The sequence below is a fragment of the Metopolophium dirhodum genome, chromosome 1, assembly GCF_019925205.1.
Source record: "Metopolophium dirhodum isolate CAU chromosome 1, ASM1992520v1, whole genome shotgun sequence".
NCBI lineage: Eukaryota > Metazoa > Arthropoda > Insecta > Hemiptera > Aphididae > Metopolophium > Metopolophium dirhodum.
This window is the reverse complement of record NC_083560.1, coordinates 41,176,197-41,197,994: the sequence shown is the minus strand read 5'-3', so window position 1 is coordinate 41,197,994 and position 21,798 is coordinate 41,176,197. Positions and strand designations below refer to the sequence as shown.

The 21,798-nt window shown below is 32.3% G+C and overlaps 3 protein-coding genes across 3 annotated transcripts; all 3 read left to right on the top strand.

Annotated features, from left to right (window-relative positions):
- Positions 1 to 11,177: 11,177 nt before the first annotated feature.
- LOC132938620 (uncharacterized) lies at positions 11,178 to 12,216 on the top strand. The gene is made up of 2 exons (XM_061005558.1): positions 11,178 to 11,487; positions 11,765 to 12,216. The coding sequence occupies exons 1-2, from the start codon at positions 11,178 to 11,180 to the stop codon at positions 12,214 to 12,216; spliced, it is 762 nt and encodes a 253-aa protein (XP_060861541.1).
- A 3,143-nt stretch (positions 12,217 to 15,359) lies between these two features.
- LOC132938613 (uncharacterized) lies at positions 15,360 to 19,563 on the top strand. Its single transcript, XM_061005547.1, has 3 exons — positions 15,360 to 15,602; positions 15,825 to 16,963; positions 19,476 to 19,563. The coding sequence occupies exons 1-3, from the start codon at positions 15,393 to 15,395 to the stop codon at positions 19,561 to 19,563; spliced, it is 1,437 nt and encodes a 478-aa protein (XP_060861530.1). The 5' UTR covers positions 15,360 to 15,392.
- A 267-nt stretch (positions 19,564 to 19,830) lies between these two features.
- LOC132938606 (uncharacterized) lies at positions 19,831 to 20,701 on the top strand. Its single transcript, XM_061005534.1, has 4 exons — positions 19,831 to 19,930; positions 19,997 to 20,217; positions 20,278 to 20,443; positions 20,571 to 20,701. The coding sequence occupies exons 1-4, from the start codon at positions 19,831 to 19,833 to the stop codon at positions 20,660 to 20,662; spliced, it is 579 nt and encodes a 192-aa protein (XP_060861517.1). The 3' UTR covers positions 20,663 to 20,701.
- Positions 20,702 to 21,798: the final 1,097 nt, after the last annotated feature.

Sequence of the window (21,798 nt, the reverse complement as noted above, 5' to 3'; positions counted from 1 at the left end):
CATCAATAAAATTATAGATGTTAGGATGACTAGAGTAGAACGATGAATTTAGGTGTGAATGAAAACTTTCACAGCCGTTAGTGGTACGGTTACAGCTAGCAGAGAACTGTGCCCAAATATTTGGGGGAAACATAGCATCCGGGGATATATAGTTTTCGAAAACATAGTCGGTAAATTGTACAACCCGATCATCTTTAGCGGGTAGTATTGCTAAAAAGTCATCCGTGAAACAATCAATGACGTTGTCAGAGTCCAAAAATGGCAAACCAAAAAAAAATTTTAAAAAATAACTTTTATCTGTATTTGTGTTATACATTTTCGTGAGTCCTAAACTTTGAATTTTCCTCCACCAACTTTGCCCAAGGTGAAATCGACATCCACTTATTTTAGCATTAGGGAAGACTTCCGCTACAGCACTGTGGATAGCTTGTTCAAAATCTATAACAACTTCAGTAGGAGAGCACGTTAGACCAATGGACATGGAATGGCAAATTAAATGTTGAAATGCACACTTGTACGTGTTATTACACTTGTCGGGTAGTAAAAAAAACACTAGAGGTAAATATACATCATTTTTTAGGCCATGGATGGTAAAAAGTTGATAAAAGTGTTTAGGGCAGCTTTTGAAAGTTCCATCTACGTAAAATGTATTTACATCGCACAGCACTTTTATGTTTTGTATAGTAGAAAAACCAATTATACAATTTTCTTTGTCGTTGATAAACAAAAATGGCTCACCTATATTAGTTTTTATATTCATAGACTCTAAAGCAGCATGTAATTCTTTAATGCATTTTGGCAGAGGAGGGTGTACAAATGAACGGGCACGATGAACATTGTGTCTAATTAATGATAAATCATTCGTTGTCAAAGTCGATATATCGCCTTTCTTCAATTCTGAACGAATTAATTTTGAAGGTTTGCAAGAAATGTCTTCTATGGCTTTTCTTTTCAGAGAATTACTTAATATTTGCCTATTCAGGACTTTTTCGTCGTTTTTATTGTGGTTATGATTAGTATTACTGTCAACTATTTTATTTAAAGGAGATAATTTTAAAAAGCACTTACAACTTTTGACACTGCAAGGCCACCTCTGTACATCGTGTTTTAGTGTTTTGTGGAAACGAAATTTGTAGCCTTCGTAGAGAATAATTGGTTTTGATTTTTCACTATTTACGAACTCCATAACGCACTTATAATAAACTGTATAACACACTCAAGTGGTGAACAGACTAATATGTACACAGTAATATTTTTCGTTTGAACTATTGACGTTATGGTATCTACTTTAGATAAGATACTGCCGATACTGCCGGCACAAAATTGAAAATAAATAAATTTCCCGGGCCGCAATTAACTTATTGATAAAATATGACCGGGCCGCAATTCACCGATCTTCAACACGTAAATGACATGTCGGGCCGCAACTCACCTATAGCCCGGAGAATATTAGAAAATAATGTGACCTATAATCCGCGCGAAATGGAGGTTCTGAGAACTAAGGCAGCGGAACGGATAATTAAGTCACAGAAATCGAATGAAATACAGTATAATTCAAAACGTAAGGAACCGACGATTTACAAGGAAAACGACTATGTAATGATAAAAAACGTAGATGTGACATTAGGACACAATAAAAAGTTAATACCGAAATTCCAGGGACCATACGTAATAAGGAAAGTGCTAGACCGGGATAGATACATAGTAAGTGATATAGAGGGGTTCCAATTAACTCAGCGTCCGTACGAAGGTATCGTTGGACCGGACCGCATGAAAATGTGGATCCGTTTTTAAAATAAGTTATTTATTATTATGCTGCTAAATAGGTGCATTTGGTTATTATTATTTTTTTTTTGTTTGTTTCTTTTCATTTACCACAAGTATAGATGTCAAACGATTTATTATTATGATTATTTTGCTTATTTTCTATTTACATGTAAACTTTATATTATATGAGTTTATCTATAAAATATGTAATATTCATTGATGTATGTTTAATGTAACTTCAATATTGTATAATGTTCCGCGATACGCCACATAAGCGTTGCATACTATGTTTATTTATTTATTTTTTTTTATTTTTGTTACTTTTCATATGTTTTCCCTCATAGTTATTTTGTACTAGGTTAAGATTGCCATTATCAGTGTTAAAACTTAAGTTAGGTGATAACGTTCGTATAAGCACATATAAAGGTGTATTTGCAAAAGGTTATTTACCTAGTTGGTCTACAGAAATATTTAAAATTATTAAAGTAAACCATACGATACTTACTACTTATCAGTTGCAAGATTATACTGGAAACCCGATTGCTGGTTGCTTTTATTCAGAAGAAATATTGAAAACAAATTACCCAAATGACTTTTTAGTAGAGAAAATTATACGTAAGAAGGGGGACAACATTTTTGTGAAATGACTTGGGTTTGATAATACACATAATAGCTGGATAAATACAGGTGACATTAGAACATAGTGTCAGTCGATCTACAGACATGAACGTGTTTGGTAGTTCTCAGTCTAGTGAAACAAATACATTTTTTAAATCGTATTCGAATAAACTCGATAAAATTGAGCATTTACTCGATGAAAACCATAAATCCATACAAATTCAAGAGTAACTAACAGAAAAGTTAGAAATGTACAACGAGGTGAATAATACACAAGATAATAGTTCTTTTAACGAACAACCTGATAATTACGCTGTAGCTAGCTCATCCTACATTAAGCTTCCACATTCTTTAATTAATAAACGGGCTACAATTAACCCTCAAAACAATGATCAATATTGTTTTAAATGGGCAATTTTGGCAAAGCACGTGACAGGTCCAAATCAACGCCGTGGTGTGAAGTTAAAATTTTCAAAAAAAATAACCCGGGGGTGTCTGTAAATATGTTAATTAAAATATGTATTATGAGTTAAAAAAATATCTTTACAGCGTAGTCATGTATATCCAATAAAAGTAGTAGATGATGAAAAAACATACCATTTCGATATAATTTTATTTGGTGATGGTGAAAAAAGTCGAGTACCTAACCTAAGCCGAGTCTAAATTGTATGCTTTCATACAGACATCACGAAAATTTTCGAAAACGACTGCCAGTAAAAGCACATCAATTTTCAAATACAAATCAGAATATTCGCCAAGTGTTCGACATCCAAAGTGATCCCAGACCTCGGTTGCAAACTGATATTCTCTATCTTCAATGTTTTTTTCCGTCAATGAGCTATAAAAGTCTTCCTTTGGTTTCAAAGTTGTTTGCTCAAGCTTGGACCAGTCATCCGTATATTCATATGGGTATACCCCCTTTCGGGTAACCAGTGGCATATCCTCGGCAGAAAAATGCTTAGGTGTTTCACAGAATTTCGAAAAATCTGGAGTCAAAAGATATTTAGCTAAATTCTCCAACTTGTTGCCATAAATCTACACGTGTCTATAAATCGTATGGTAAACGATTTGCTAATATATTTCGAAAATGTTATAAATTTTTCCTCGCTATTAGGAATTACTTTTATTGTTTTTGCATCATATCCCAATTCAGTGTCTATAAAATGAGCATCGTAATTAGTTAAATTATGAAAAAAAACATGGAACGAATTTAGGCTGTTGTAAACTAATATTACATTTAGAACATAATGTCTGCCTTAATTTTCCGGACAGGTGACAATGATCACGGACTTTCTCATTTTTTATTAAGGATACATTTACAAAGATTACACTGATTATTTTCATTATGCCTCGTGTATCTTAATCACTCATACATATAGGAACATTTGTCTTTAATAACTCTTCAATTTTTAAACCTACCTCTACAATACTATTTACAAAATGCCTTGCAACCTCCTCTCGATTACCACTACCGCGATAAATAACCGGAGAAGTCGGTATATTGAATTTTTCAATAAGCTCCAACGGAACGTCTTCAGATACCTTTACTACAAAACCGTAACTAATAGGTTTATGCCTATGTATTATTGTCGTATTCTCACCCCTGCGCTCATCGGTCTTTATTAGTAACGCCTCAAAATCTCCATAAATTGCGAAAGGGTGACGTTGTGCATTTCCCCACGCTTTAAAATCAAGCGTTGTGTCAACTTCGGGCATAATGGGGAGAATAGGTTTATGTGACCCGCAAATAAGTTTATGCTGTTGGAGAGCTAGCTGTCCGCTTAACTTATATTTCAAATTTTGGTTATCAAATGACGTGAAGCACCGTTTACAATAATATACCGAATGACCGGGTAAGGTAGTTTGTGAACGAATAAGACGTGAAAAATTTGAAATATATATATAGTGACTTTTTTCACCATCACCGAATAAAATTATATCGAAATGGTATGTTTTTTCATCATCTACTACTTTTATTGGATATACATGACTACGCTGTAAAGATATTTTTTTAACTCCGTAAATATTTACAGACACCCCCGGGTTATTTTTTTCGAAAATTTTAACTTCACACCACGGTGTTGGGAATGATAACCCTGTGAAAATATATTTGTGCTCATGCTTGTATAATTTTCGCCTACTTGGTGTTTATTTGGACCTGTCACGTGCTTTGCCAAAATTGCCCATATAAAACAATATTGATCATTGTTTTGAGGGTTAATTGTAGCCCGTTTATTAATTAAAGAAGGTGGAAGCTTAATGTAGGATGAGCCAGCTACATTGTAATTATCAGGTTGTTCGTTAAAAGAACTATTATCTTGTGTATTATTATTGTTATCGGTATTATTTCCGTTGTCAATATTTCTAATCGGAAATTGAATATTTGGAGTATCGCCTATGGGTGTGTATTTGTAAACTGTTAATAAAAGTCCATCGATAGATTCCAAAACATAACCACTACCCTTTGCTACATAAATTTCCTCCTCGTGTAATAATGTAGTGAACGCCTCATCTATTAATACAGTATTAAAGGTATAATGACCGAGTAGACGTCAGTTGTTTTTATTACTAAAACGCATGTCTTAAATAGGTGAAAATAACATCTAGTACTCAAGTGGTCGGGGTGGCCTAGTGGTAATTAATTCGCGTTGTAGCTGGTGGGTCCGGGTTCAGTGATAATACACGTTAACTTGATATATGATATATGATAACTTGTGATAACAATAATATAAGTAACGCACGTACGCAAGCAGTGGGATGAGAATAAGGGTGTGGGCGGTGGGATGAGAGATGAGAGATGAGTGATGAGGGATGAGTGATAAGGGATGAGTGATGAGAGATGAGGGATGAGGGATGAATGATGAGGGATGAGTGATGAGAGATGAGGGATGAGGTTTTAGAATCGGCTAAAATATACTACTTATTATATTCTGTACAAATATACCACTTACCTGGCTGTGGCTCAAGTTTTGAACATTCAACACTGTTTGATATTTTGTTCGGATTTTTAAGCATTTTTTATTACTTCTCGAAAATTAACTTTTAACCGTTTGGTCAATACATATAAATTATGTGGTTGATTATTTGTTTTAAACATATTTGTAACTTTGTAAGTATACAAATGTTTAAGCAATAAAAATTACAGATCAAAGTTATTAATATATCCACTGTATTTGCACATTACAATGTCACATTTGACTTATATCTACTTACATCGCGCGTCACGTATCAACTAAATACACTAATGAAACTAGAACAAGACGTTCGACGGACGCGTCCTGATATTCATAAACAAACTAAATCAAAGTCATGACATTTATTGTAATTATAAAACATAGATAGTGTGTTGGACGATGCTGCAACCGTGGGATCTGCTGAATAAGAGTTTTTGTTTGTGACACGGAGCACTGTCGTGACAACACACAAACCCGAATCAAGTCAGTCGGTCGTAGTATTACCAGGTCAACAATTTTTAGCTATAATTATAATTTTTAATTACCAATTTCATAACAAACACAGTAATTATATCAGTTCTGAGTATAGCAGAGCTGCTGTGGATACTTGTAATTTTTGAGCAAATAACTGCCTCTTGTGAAATACAAACATAGAGTTACTTATTATTTACATTTATATTTTTTTACACCTATCATACTTGTTGCAATACAATATAGTCAAATATCTATAGTGTAACGTCAAACTACTAAACAAAGTAAGTACCAATATTATAAATTCATATTGATTTTTTTTTCTATTATTAATAATATTATAATTGTGTTAAATGTTCATCAGAGTATTACAATGAAAATGGATGTCTGGAACTTGATTTGTCGTACCATGCTATTACAGTTTCTGCTGATCAATCATATTATATCCAGTGAAAATCAAGACAATGCATTTTTCAACCTCACTCTAACCACCAATAGTCCGGGGTTCCAGCACGAGATATTAGGGGAAGGTAAATTATGTAAAAGTAGTTGGACCATTAATACATTTATAGATTTAAAATATTTAATAAATAGCCTTAGTGATATAAGGAGTATGTTAAAAACAATTGACACATATGCAATTAATAACACTTACCAAATAACTATAAAAAACTTAGAGAAGCATTTAAAAAAAATAAATTTAGATATACAGGTAATTAGGCAAATGGCTAGGTATAGAAAAAAGGTTAAGCGATCATTTGAGTCTGGAGGTTCGGCACTACGATGGATGTTTGGTATTGCCGATGCTGACGATGTACGGAGGTATGATAGTTCGATTAACAAATTAGAGAATGATCAAAAAGATATGATACACATAGTTCAAGACAAAGTCTCTATTTAAAGTAGCACAATAACAAATTTCAATGAGACCATAACAACATTTAATGACAATAAATTGTTATTTGACAAAAATATTAAAAAATTGAAACCACTATTAACAACATAAATATTGAATTAATAGACGAAAAAAAACAAATTATTGTTCTAAGATTAATATCCCTAATTGAAAATAATATATTTGAATTAGATATATTTGTAACGAGGTTACAAAGAATGATATCAAACGTTCAAACAAATAAATTAGATGTTTTTATAATTACACCAGATCAGTTGTTGTCAGAAATAAAACAAATAGAAAATATTCTACCTGAAAATTTACAAATCCCTATCAAATTTAATGAAAATAATATAAAAGAAATATACAAAATATTACATATAGATCTTCACCCAATGAACGTTAGAATAATATTTTCAATAAAAATTCCACTATGTATCGGAGAAATTTTCAAATTGTATTACATTATACCAATATACGTTGCAATTAATGAACACGGGCAATTTATACATATCGCTGAAAATCCAACGTACTTATTAACAGATGATATAGTGACAAAATATTTTATTTGGTCAAATATCAATAACTGTTTAATAGTTTCCGACATATTTGTTTGTGGTTTCAATGAAATGTTACACAATAGTGATACTGATCCCACTTGTGTAACAGAAATTTTAAAAAATCTTTAACTAGACCTACGCAATGTGATACTTATATCACGGAAGTAGTATAAGAATGCTGATCCTAGGACAGCCTCCACTAATATCACTTAATTTATTATTGATTCAACTATCGTTTAGTGTGTTAATGCAGTCATCTAGAACGATCCGTAGGCATACCCAGTACTATATAATTATGCAGCTGGTGTACGGCCTCAGGATAATAGCGATTTTTGATTCCGAACGTATTAGGGAAAAATTAGAAATGAATTGGACGTTGAACGTTTTAACCATTCTGTCATATTTATATTTTGACTTTCACACTTCTCGTTTTATTCTACATAGAATAAGAAACCTGAAATAAATATTTACTAAAAATGAATTAATAAATAATTATTTTCCTTATTACCACACATCAGTTTATATTATTTCAGAAAAACTATATTTACTATCTTTACTCACATAATATCTATTTTTTGAAAATATTTCAAAAAACCATAATTCTAACTGTTCAATATACAGGTAATAAGTATTACCGACGATCGTCGTTATCTGTATATTGAATGTAGATGGTATTTATTATGCCATCCCAGGTGGGGTAATAAAAGGCACGGGTCGCCAGTTCGTTCTCGACGACGCATCGGTGACAATGCCGGTCAATATATGCGACGTAAACTAATAATCACTCATTATAAACGTAATTAAAATAGTGTTTATTATCAATAAATTATTATCAATCATTTATACAGTCCACTAGTTTTTTTTTGTATTTATTTAATTACAAACTGAGCCGAAACATTGGTCCTAACGAACCGGATCAAATCGTGCGCGTCAATATTGGTACATACATTGTATAGCTAATTCGATTTACAAGTCCATGGTGAAGATCAAGAGGTGAAATTGTACAATTCAAGGATCAAGACGGCTGACAGGTGAGTGAGTCTATAGCACTTTGGCAACTATTAAAATTAAAATGGCTTATTTCCATAATTTATATTATCCTGTTCTTGCGTTAAATCAAACATTGTTGGGGAATATATTTAAGTCCATTATATCCACAATATCAGATCAGTAAATTCGGTAGACGGCGGGTAAAGGTTGATCATAATGACTGGTGATAACAACGAATTGGCTGCATTCGTTCTACGTCGTGGTCAGGTAAAAGCACAGCTCACTCGTTTTCAGACGTTTCTGAATGATCCAAAGTCCAACGTTTCAACACAATTAAGATTAAGGGCCGAGAAAATTCGTGAAGCATGGAGCGAATTCGTCGCAATTCAAAGTAATGACCAATTACAATATAGGTCTGCATTCGAAGATCTATATTTCGATATAATGTCAGAAGTCGACGAAAGATTGTCGGGAAGCAACGCGCCTGCGCTAAATCGACAACAAATACAGGGTGATCCAAGTGTAGTCACAAATAATCATAGTTTCCCATTAATAAAACTTAAACCGTTAGAGATTCCTACATTTACGGGAAAATTCGATGATTGGGTTACGTTTCAAGACATATTTTGCGCATTGGTACATACAAATAAATCGATAACAGATATTCAAAAATTTTGTCATTTAATAAATGCACTAGAAGGCGAAGCTAGTTCATTAATTAAAAATTTAGAAACGTCGTCATCGAATTATGAAATTGCATGGAAAATAGTCACTACGAGATACAATAATACTCGTATGTTGATTCAAACACACACGAAGCGCATTTTCGAACTAGAGCCTATTAATAAAGAATCGGCCATTAAGTTAAAACAATTAACTGACTCACTAAATGCACATATACAAGCACTAAAAGCTTTAAATCATGAACCGCACAACTGGGGTGCATTACTGCTACATGTCATATACACGAAACTTGATACAAATTCAATACGGCAATGGGAAGCCGAAGTGTCGAGAGATGACTTACCGAGTGTACAATTAATGATGGAGTTCCTGGGTAAAAGAAGTCAAATGTTAGAGTCTGTAGAAAACGCAAAACTATGAACTAGAAAATTAAACTCGTGTTTGTTAACAATTTGAAATCAATATCAATTATTAGATAACAAAATATAATTATTTTGGAAAATGGAGGAAGTATCGTCGAAGCACAATTTCACTGACGAAGAAAAATCGTGTATAACACATTTTAACGAGAACCTCGCAAAAAATGAGGACTGCAGATTTATAGTTAAACTACCGTTCAAAGAAAATCGTCATCAGCTTGGTAACTCATTCAGTTCAGCTCTACGAAGATTTCTTTCATTAGAAAAACGATTAATAAAAAATCCCGAACTGTACACGAAGTATAAAATGTTTATTAATGAGTACGAAAGTCTTAATCACATGGAACGTGTTTGTGATACGGGTGGCGATAGGCAGCTAATCGATCACCCAAATGTTTTTATCTACCGCACTCATACGTAATTAACGATCGTAGTAGAACGAAAAAGTTACGCGTCGTGTTTGACGGGTCGGCGAAAACTAGTAGCGGTGTGTCATTAAATGACATACTAATGAACGGACCAAAAATACAACCAGATTTATTTGAAATCGTGGTACGATTCAGAACACATAAATATGCATTTTCGGCACACATAACAAAAATGTATCGTCAGGTGTTAGTTCACGAGGAAGATCGCGACTATCAACGTGTATTGTGGAGATCAGATCTGAATGATGAAGTTAAAGTATATAGACTATGCACTGTTACTTATGGTTTAGCGCCAGCTGGTTTTTTGGCAATAAGTTGCGTCAACCGTATCAGCGACAAGACCACAAACACGAGGTTAAAAGAAATAATTAAAAATGATTTTTGTGTCGACGATTGTCTCATCGGGGCAGATACATTGTTGGAAGCAATAGAATTACGCAACGAGTTAATTTCAATTATGCAAGGTGTGGGTTTTGAACTATCAAAATGGACAACGAACCATAGTACCATACAGATTTATCTCCGAAGGATAATACAAATGAATCAACGACCATATCGATGGATAGAGAACGCGTGAAAACTTTAGGTTTATATTGGGAACCGGAAAATGATTACTACACGTACGTCGTATAAGTACCGGAAATAAAAATTGAAGCAACAAAAAGACACATTCTTGCCGGCCTAGCGACGTTATTTGACCCATTCGGTTTAATAGGTCCGGTAATATTGGTGGGAAAAATATTGTTGCAAAGTTTATGGCGTGAAAAAATCGGTTGGGACAGCCCAGTTCCACAGCACATACAATTGGAGTGGGAGACATACAATAATTATTTAAATGAGCTCGATTTGTTTAATATACCCCGTTGGCTGGGCTCCGACAAGAAAAAACAAATAGAGATACACGGATTCGCTGATGCATCTATGAAAGCATACGGTGCATGTATATATATATACGTACAATAGATACAGAAGGCATCGTTAAGTCGCAATTAGTGTGTGCTAAGTCTCGTATCGCGCCAGTAAAGGTAATCTCGATTCCCAGATTAGAGCTATGTGCAGCGCTGCTCTTATCGCGCCTAATAGACGTAATTATACCTGGACTTCGACTCAATATATCACAGCGATATTTATGAACTGATTCAACTGTCACGCTAGCTTGGATAGCCGTGGAGTCAAGCAAGTGGAAGACGTTTGTTGCAAATCGTGTCGGCAAAATCCATACGTTGACGGATCGCGCGGAGTGGGGGCATGTGACGTCGAGTGACAATCCAGCAGACGTATTGTCGCGAGGGTGTACGCCTAGCGAACTAAAATATAACACACAGTGGTGGCATGGTCCGACATGGCTGGAAAACAAAACGTTTAAGTGTTCAACCGCATATATAGATAACATGGAACACAGTAATGACGTTCAAAGTGAGGAAAAGACTGCACCAATCGTTGTGTGCACCTCACAAAGAGACGTGTCATTAGATATTAATAAATATTCGTCACTGACCAAATTACTACACGTTGTTTCATACTTATTACGATACAAAAATAATGCGTTATCGAAGCGGAATAATACCTCTCGGATTATCGGACCACTGAATGTAAACGAGGTTGCATCGGCGACCAAAACTGTTATGAAAATTACACAACAAGCACATTTTTCTAGAGAAATTGAAGAGTTAAAAAATAATCGTAATGTGTCGGTAAAAAGTAAGATGATTAAGTTAAATCCATTTATAGACGACAGCGGAATTGTGCGCGTAGGTGGTAGGTTGACAAACGCGACAGATATCAATACTGATCAACGTTTTCCAATTATATTACCCAGCGACACAACATTTTCAAAATTAATTATGCTATGAACATAAAAAATTAATGCATTCTGGGCCACATGCCACGCTTGCCGCAGTGCGCCTGAAGTACTGGCCAATCAATGGACGGAGATGTGTAAGAAAGGTAATACATCAGTGCGTAACATGTTTTAAAGCACGGCCAAAAAATGTGTCGCCAGTTATGGGTAATTTGCCCACGTTCAGAGTCAACCGCCCAAGTAAGTGCTTTGAAAACTGTGGTGTTGATTACGCAGGTCCATTCATGTTGAAATGCAGCAACCGACGAAACGCCGCAACTCAAAAGGCATATATATGCGTATTTGTATGTTTTGCAACAAAGGCGGTGTATTTAGAGTTGGTATGTGAATTGAGCACTGATGCATTTCTCGCAGCGTTAACAAGATTTATATCTCGACGTGGTCTGTGCAAAAACATATATTCTGATAACGCCACATGTTTCGTAGGCGCGAATAACAAATTAAGTGATTTAAAACAATTGATGTCGTCCGAAAGCCATAAGGATCGCAATCGCCAAGTAATGACCAGTCACGAAATGACATGGCACTTCATTCCATCAAGAGCGCCACATTTCGGTGGCCTGTGGTAAGCAGCTGTACGTAGCATAAAAAAACATTTGAACCGCAACGTGGCACTCGTAAAATACGACGAATTTTATACATTATTAGTGCAAATCGAAGCGTGCTTAAATTCACTACCGCTCACCCCCTTGTCTACCGATCCTCTAGATTTTTCCATCCTTACTCCTGGCCATTTTTTAATAGGAGACTCCCTCGTGTCATTACCGGAACCCGACGTAAGTAATTTTGCTCACAACTTGTTGTCACGGTGGCAAAAGGTTCAAAACATTGCTCAGCAAATTTGGAGGCATTGGAGTATTGAATACCTGAGTCAACTTCAGAAGCGTAATAAGTGGGACAAATCTCGTGGTCCCTCGATAAAAGTGGGCTCAATGGTAATATTAAAGAATACCAATTTACCTCCACTACAATGGAACCTAGGCCGCGTAGTTGACATATTTCCGGGCAAGGATGGTGTGGTGCGAGTTGCAATGGTCAATACAGCGAGTGGACCAAAGAAGAGAGCTGTAAGATTGTTGTGTCCATTGCCAATCCAAGACAATGACGAATCAGAGCAAAATGATAGTAAATAAAAACGTTTATATGAGAAATGAGTTTAAAGTAGTGATTATGGTTTTATGGTTATCGATAAAACTCGAGAAATGAATGAAGGAAGATATAGATGTGGATTTCATACGTTTATTAAAATAAATTAGTGTTGTATGTGAACAATATAAGAAAATAATTTTTATAATATATATATATATATATATACACCATGACACTGATATTATCTACATAATGTTAACAGTACTCGTACGATACAGTTATATTAAGTTTATTATTTACAATGAATACAGAGAAAGTTTTGTTACAAAATTTAATAGCGTCAAAAAAAAATATTAAACGAAAAATAATGGAAATGAAACGTGGTGTTATAGATTCCGACAATTATTTTCGTGAAGCATTTAAACCAATAATTGAACCACTAAATACACATACAGAACAAAATGCTATATGTAACACACAGTCGACTGAACTAAAAAATAAATCAGAAACCTCATACACTAGTGAAGAAGATGATGACGATGAATTAAATTCACCATACCAAATTTTTTTAAATAACCGTCCTAAATCAACACGTTATGACAAATCTTATGGTATGCATTATGATAAAGGTCACTTCATATAAAATAGGAAAGCATACTGTAACTTTTAACCACGGTAAATTACTGTTGCTTAATAAATACTATCAATTTACACCAGGACTATGGTCTTTATTATGTGAGAAGGAACCAAAAAATACAATTATAGAAGATATAGAATCTTATTACAATATATTGAAAACTTCCGGAGTCCATTTAAAAGCAGACGGGAAGCCTAGAACCTCGAGATACCATAAATGGATGACCGTTGTAAAACCACTGTACGATCGGATGAAAATTGAGGAAAAACAGTTTAATGAAAAAATAGCTAAAATTAATGAGACTGCAACTCCTCGAATTAACTTGACATCATTTAACAATACTTTATCTTCTACCCCTTCTAGCTTATCTAGAGCTAAACGTAGAAAAATAACGAAAGAAAATGAACCATTTGATTTTTATCAAACAGCAAACAGTTCTTCGTCTACGGATCATATGACTGCAAAGATGTTTAATTTTACTTCATCACCTGAGTCTAAGATAGGTAATGGTTTATATAAAGATGTATTGCCACAAACACAATTAGTTTATTATGATGATCCGAATGAACTAGTAACTAGATTAAATCTTTTGTCATCATCAAAAAGTGTTGGTAATACTGGTGTTAATAATGAAATTATATCTATTTTAGAGGAACTACGTGAGAGAAATATTATAATATAATGACAATTTTAGAAAGTATAGCTAACGAGTTACATCAACCAGCGAGAAAAATATTTCCTAGACGTTGTGTAATAACTCGATTTAAAGATGATCTTTGGCAAGCTGATTTAATTGATATGCAGACACATGCTAGAAAGAATAATGGTTTTAAGTTCATTTTAATTGTTATTGATACATATACAAAATATCTTTGGTTTGAAGCACTGAAAAATAAAACAGCAAAGGAAGGTACAAAAGGAATAATAAAAATACTAAAAAAAAATCAACCAAAATTATTACAAACAGATAATGGTACAGAGTTTTATAATAGCGAATTTCAAAGTGTTATGAAAAAATATAATATTAGACATTATTCAACATACAGTAGTATTAAGAGGGCGCACTAGTAGACAAAATATGGCATAAAAACATTGTTTCGTAATTCCAGGAATACGGCTTATTGAAGCGTTTTACAGTATAAATACCTATTACAAAAATTGTAGAGGAAAATTTTTTCTAGAAACGTAAGAAGCCCGATTTTCGATATTCTTATTAATTAGTAAAATAATTAATTGATAAAAAGTTTAAAAAAACGTGTTAATTTACCATGCGATATTGGACGATTGGAACAAGATATCAAAAATCGGGCTTCTTACGTTTCTAGAAAAAAATCTCCTCTACAATTTTTGTAATAGGTGTTTATACTGTAAAACTCTTCAATAAGCCGTATTCCTGGAATTACAAAACCATGTTTTTCGGTAAAAAAAACATTTATTTACGCTCGTCATGTGTTGCGCCCATTATAGGCAGCGGCAGCGCTCGATACTAGGTGTTTATACCACCACCCCGCGCGCGATAACAGCAGTACCGCACCATAGGTCAAAACGGGTTTTCTATAGACACCGTGCAAACTGACAACTAGCGCTCTGGGGAGATAATGTACATACTAATCGATAGCAACAAATATGCGTAAATAATACATTCATGCAGTAAAACCATTGTATTTTATTGTATGTAATTCACTACATTCAAATATTACGCCAATTCTGATTGTACCTTGTCTTAACACAATATGCACTGTTTGATTAAATCAGGACTGATCAGTCCTTGACCCATATGTGGGTCACATTAAACCTATTTTATTAGTCCATGATCCACATGTGGTTCATTCATACATTTACCTATTTATACATTATTTATATTTGTTTCGACTACATTCTATGAAATTCATAATAACCTTGTTAAACTGGTGAGATGATAAGCTTTCTAATCAATTAACTAAACCACGAACCATATATGGATCACCCGATCACCAGACCCTGAACGTCTGAACTTGTTGGTATGTCGTGTTATGACTTATGGCAGACTTAAAAATTAAATGTGGTTTCCAACCAGTCACATATAATTTTATTTTTCCAAATGACAAAGGCAAAAGATTAGTAGAAAGTGGACATTTAATTAATGTCGAAGAAATAAAACCGGCTACTAATCATATTGCACCTAGAATAAAAGGACTATGTATAAGGCAAACTTCTGTGTCTTATGATCCATGGACAGTTATTCTTGAAGTAAGTTAAATCAACAATACAGTATTATATATCGACTTACAATAATTAATATGTTTATACTTGGTAGGAAGATAATGTACACATTTTTTAGACTATTTATTTTAATTTTATGACAAATTCACTGCTGTAAAGTATTTGAATACATGTGTCTTATATTTTTTTTATGTATAATCAAATGTTATCTTCTTTTTTAATATTTATTCTTTATATTATATTATTTAGATTGATGGAACTAGAAGAGTTAAAAATACATCTTGTGATTGTCCTGCTGGCGCAGGAGGAAAATGCAAACATATATGTGCATTAATTTACTACATTAATAATGAGCAACTAATTTCTAAAACAGACTTGCCCCAACAATGGGGAAAACCTTCAAAGGCTGGAGAATTGAAGTATAAGAAAGGTAGAACAATTCAAGACTTATTCCCATGTAAAAGGCAAAAACATTTTATAGATTATGTAACTCATAAAGATTTAATTTCAATGCATAACATTTTAAGTATACCATGTAGCTTAAGCACACTTTTAAAAGAAGAAAGCCTTACTGAAACAGAAAGACAGTGTAAACAAATTTTGAATTCCATCATTGATCAAGTAGAACTAGATTTTACATATTCTTTAAATAAAAATCATTTCTCACTTATATTAATTAACCAAAAAATATTGTTTATAAATAATACTCCTTCATCGAAATTTCCACTTAATTTTAATGAAAACAGTTTTTACTTTACTAATATTGCTTTATTGGCAGACAATCTTTTAAGTATTTATAATTTAACTATGAGCCAGTCTTCTTCAGAAATTTGGAAAACCTCTAGACATTTTCGTATTTCGGCTAGTATGAGGGCACATAAAATTAAAACATGTCGTAATTGGACGGACATAGGTCTCAATAAGCTTGCTAACTCTTTCCTAAAAAGAACTGACTTAGGTATGAAAGGTAATATTAATGTTAAATATGGTAATTTAAATGAACCTCTAGCTTTTGAAAAATACCAAGAGTTATATGATGATATTATAGTACTTAAGGCAGGACTTATTATCCATCATAAAACACCATGGGTGTGTGCCAGCCCAGACGGTCTTGTTATCAAAAATGGAAATATTGAAAGAATTCTTGAAATAAAGTGCCCTATCTCTTGTAAAAATAAACAAATTATTAAAAATGGAGTACCTAATTTAAAATATTTAGAATTTGTAAATAATAAATTAGAACTAAAAAAATCTAATGTATACTATACCCAAGTCCAGGTATTAATGTATTGTGCAGGTTTAAAATACTGCGATTTATTTATCTATAATAATATTGAGCCTGTTTTGTTAACTATTAATAGAGACGAATACTTCCTTAATTCTTTAATGCCCAAAATTGAATATTTTTACTTTCATTTTTACTTGCCAAAATTACTTATTTAAATTAAATACTTATTTATTTAATTGTATCATAATATTATGTTTTATTCAACATATTTGTTTATTTTTTTTAATAATATAAATATAATTTTTACATACATAATATTATATATCAATATTATTTTAAAGATAAAATAAGAAGTTGTCATATTATACAATCATATATTATTATTATATTTATTAGATGTTGGAAAAAAATATATGTATTAAGACTTAGTTAACCTGTGAAATATATGTTATTTATTTTTACAAATAAAGTGAAAAGGTATTTATGTTTTTAATATGTACAATATGTAGGTATGATACTATTATTATGTGCAACAACGATAAACAACAATAGTCTAAAGTCAGAACTAACATAATTTAATAATTACTGCCTAACCTAGGTAGGTAACTAACATATTATACAATATACACATTTCATTCGTTGCTATCGATTAGTTCGTAAGTGGTCCACTACGGCGCGCGCTATTTCATGGTTTGCACGGCGTCTATCGCAGCCGTGCGCCCATACATAGTTTATAAATAACCCAGATAAGAAAATGATTATTATATTATATTTCATGACAAATATTATTTAATTTTGTTCGGTTTTATATTTTCTATTCGTATCCAAATTTCATACCTACTAATAAAAACTATACTTTTGTTCTTCAAGAAATACAGCTTATTGAAGCGGTTTACAATAAAACTACCTATTATAAAAATTGTAGAAGAGAACTTTTTTAACAATCGTAAGAAATCCGATTTTTGATATCGTATTACAATCGTCCAATATCACATAGTAAATTAACAAGGTTTTTAATTTTTTAACAATTAATTATTCAACTAATTAACAAAAATATCGAAATTCTGGCTTCATACGATTGTTAAAAAAGTTCTTCTCTACAATTTTTGTAATAGGTAGTTTTGCTGTAAACCGCTTCAATAAGCCGTATTACTGGAATTACGAAACCATGTTTTTATGCCATATTTTGTCTTCTATAGTGCGCCCCAGTAAACACAGCACGTATAATATACGTGTATACTAAGGATAATGTTGGTGTATATATATACGTAATTAATATTCGTATAATATACGTTGATACTACGTGTAATTATTGGTTGGTCGAACTTACATCGATTTACGTGTAAGGATATACGAATATATTAGGTTTAAAATACGTTGATACATATTCGTATATTTTCCGTGATAAAACTACGTTTATTTAACGTCAATAGTACGTTTATAATTGGTTGGTCGAAGAAACGTGTAAATAAGACGAAAAATATTCGTTTATTTTTCGTTTAAGATAAGTAGAGCTATATTCGTTTACCTTACGTGGTGTATCTACGTTTATTTAACGTCGACAGTACGTTTATAATTGGTTGGTCGAAGAAACGTGTATATAGGGCGAAAAATATTCGTTTAGTTTACCCACAGTGGGCAGTGGCGTATTTAGGAATTTGTCATGGGGAGGGTGTCCAGATCATTTTCAGAACACAGAGCCGTGGGGAGCTTATAAGTCCATGTAAAATGATTGAGTTTTTAATCATTTAAATATATGAAATCTCGTGTCACGGTGTTAGTGTGTGAAACTGTGAACTCCTCTGTAATCGGCTCGACCGATTCGGATAAACATTTTTTTGTACATCTGGTAATTACTCATAGAACAATATAGAAGCGAAACTACGAAACTCGATCAGCTGATTCGGTTAAATTTACGTTTACCTATGATCTGAATTCTGAAACATGATGTCAGATCACGATTTAATAGTGTGTCAGATCCTTGTTTACCCGTAATCAGACAACGTTTACTTCCTCGTAGGCGGGGTAAGCTACGCGGGGTCCGTCGGTTTACCCGTCGTGTGAAAGTACAACTAGTCCGCCGACAGCGCTGTCGGCGTAGAATATTCTAGAAGCAACTACCTCCCCGCTCACGCCTCACAGCATCTTCGTTCGACGGTCTATCGCCTATGCTGATGTACCATGTACGAGCCGTTAAAGCCGTTAAAGCCGTTAAAGCCGTTGTATTGATTTGACTTTTGGCCGTTGGCGTGACGAAGCATTTCGTCCATACTCCATCGTATTCGTTTACAAATTATAAGAGACGCTGTTTGTTTTTTGTGCTAATCTGCCCAAATTGCCAGTGCCATTGGAAATTCACAGCAGACTATACTGCACTTTACTATACAGTTGTAAGTACCTATATGTACCTATGTATTGTACCTATATTAATTATTGTTTGAATATATTATAGTTATGTATCTATAAATATTCTAAATACTTATTTATATAGAATTAAAATTTTTTAAATTTTGGTAAAGCAGATAACAATATGGTAATTAAGTAATAGAACTATAGATTTTTGAAGTGCAGTACGATAACAATTTTTACATTACACTAACAATTTAACTGCTATGTAAAACAAATATATACAATCATGATATTAATATCATAAAATGTATCTGTTCTTGAAGATCTAGCCGAAGTGAAGGTAAAGGTTCAAAAACTGTTGTTGAATCAAAATACAATACTAAACAAGTTGGACAAATTACTAGCAAATAATGATCGTTCAGTTGATAACTGCCTGCAAAATATTACATCAACACAAATTAACACACTTCAATGACAATTTTCCACTAAAAGAATTAACACAATTTCATCATATTAATGATCATATTAATTAATTTATATTAAATTCATCAACTCAAATCACTGTCTTACCAAATGTGGAAAAATTAGTTGAAGATAGTCAGCCATTAGTAGAAGATTATAGTCAGCCATTAACTATCTGTGGTAATAATCTATATTATCATCATTAATCAAATAAATATGTTCAACAACTGTATTTTTGATTACTTACTTTTTATAGATGATCATGTACCAGACACTACTCAAATGTTGATGAATATTGGTAATGTCTTAAAAAATGGTATACATCACAGTTTAAATTATATTTATTTTAAATACAATTTGTTTTATTAAGCTCTTTTATCAGTTGCAGGACAGATAAATGTATTAAAAAAAAACAACGAAACATTAAAAGTAGACCTTGCCAAAAACCAAGAATATCTTGTTGATTTAATCAGAATGGTAAATAACAAAGGATTTAATAATGAGGATAAAAGCTATTTTGATAGATCTAATTTAAAAATACCAGTAAAAAATGTTGAAGAATTAAAGGCACTGGAATCAAATGATGAACAAAAAAAAATTCTAGTAAGTTAAAAGAAATATAACATTATTATTTTATTGAACAGTTAATTAATTATCAAATAGGCTCAAGTACTTCGCAGAAATGGGAAATCATTTGATTCCAAGCGTACTACTTATCAAATGCTAAAAATATTAATGGACAATAGAGTAGCTGAACTTTTAAATGTCGATGGCAAAAGGGGCATAAAGTTATCATTTGTTAAAATGGACTTGTACACTATTTTAATTGGTAAGTTAATTAATTTATATTATTAAATTAATACTATATACTGATCAGATGATTGATCGATGTCAAAATTATAAAATCTATTCAACTTATTATACATTTTTCATCTCTATATACAATTCTGTTATAGATAGTGTGCAACACTTATTTCCTGATGAACCTGTACCACTCATAAAAAACCAAATTAGTGATTGGTTAAAACAAGCACCAAGGAGAAAGTGATACATAATATTGTTTTTTTTTTTTTTTCATTTATATATAATATGTAGACATATCCATATAGGTATGGAATAAGTTTTTTAAGTTTTTGATTTTAATACATTTACTGTATTGCAATATACAGTGAAATACTTAATACGTAATTATTTATTTATTTATTAGAATCCCTTCTGTTTTAATATCTATGTGTATCAGACATGATATACAATACTGTATAATATTTTACTATATATAATGTATACAACATTATTTAATATAATATTGATTACATAATTTCAGATTTGGTATGGGTAATATACATTTTGTATCTATACCAGTTTTATATGCAAAATATACGTGGTAAATGTTTGTATTTATACCAGTTTTACACGGAAAATATACGTGTTATATTCAGTGCCGGCGGTAAGATTTGCGAGGCCCTGTGCAAATTATAAACGCGAGGCCCCGGACCTAAATCCAAATTACCATATTTCATTGGTAAATACATAATTAAAATATTTTAGCATAGTGTAATTAATAACAAAACAGCTTTTTTTTTTTAATTTTTATTAAATATTTTATATTTTCATCACTGTCAATAGTTATTATAACATAATATATAACATAGTCAGAGTCAATACTTCTATAGGTTATTGAATTAAAGATTAAAAAATACTGAAATTAAGCATATTAAAAAACATAAGACAATAAGTATAAAATAGCCAATAAGGGTGATTAAATAATAATCGTTTAAATTAAAACATTTTTTTTCTAGCTTTCTGTGCTGCAAAAGTATCTAGAATATTTTCTAAGCTTAAACTGTCCCCTATTTCACTTTCTATGGTGATTAATGCTAAACCAGCTAATTTGAATTGTGACAAGCTATTTCTTAAAAAATTTTTTATTAATTTAAATTTTGAAAAGCTTCTTTCTGCTCCTGCTGAAGCTACGGAATTGTTAATAAAATTCTTAGAGCAACTTCAACGTTTGAAAATGAACCCAATGACTTTTTAACCAATGTCAATGTCAGTAAAGCTGTCATATTATTATCAACCATTTCTCGAAGAATGAGAAGTTCTTCAAATAAATCAATAGCATCTATATCTTTATCTTCACCATCTGTTAAAATTATTTGAAGATCTTGGCAATGTTTTCGAATT

Coding starts and splice junctions, on each gene's coding strand:
- LOC132938606 (XM_061005534.1), top strand. CDS start 19,831: ATGTTCAACAACTGTATTTTTGATTACTTACTTTTTATAGATGATCAT. Junction 20,218..20,277: donor ATGAACAAAAAAAAATTCTA/GTAAGTTAAAAG, acceptor ATTATCAAATAG/GCTCAAGTACTTCGCAGAAA. Junction 20,444..20,570: donor CTTGTACACTATTTTAATTG/GTAAGTTAATTA, acceptor ATTCTGTTATAG/ATAGTGTGCAACACTTATTT.
- LOC132938613 (XM_061005547.1), top strand. CDS start 15,393: ATGGCAGACTTAAAAATTAAATGTGGTTTCCAACCAGTCACATATAAT. Junction 15,603..15,824: donor CATGGACAGTTATTCTTGAA/GTAAGTTAAATC, acceptor TATATTATTTAG/ATTGATGGAACTAGAAGAGT. Junction 16,964..19,475: donor TACTTCCTTAATTCTTTAAT/GCCCAAAATTGA, acceptor CTGTTCTTGAAG/ATCTAGCCGAAGTGAAGGTA.
- LOC132938620 (XM_061005558.1), top strand. CDS start 11,178: ATGGAACACAGTAATGACGTTCAAAGTGAGGAAAAGACTGCACCAATC. Junction 11,488..11,764: donor TCGTAATGTGTCGGTAAAAA/GTAAGATGATTA, acceptor CATGTTTTAAAG/CACGGCCAAAAAATGTGTCG.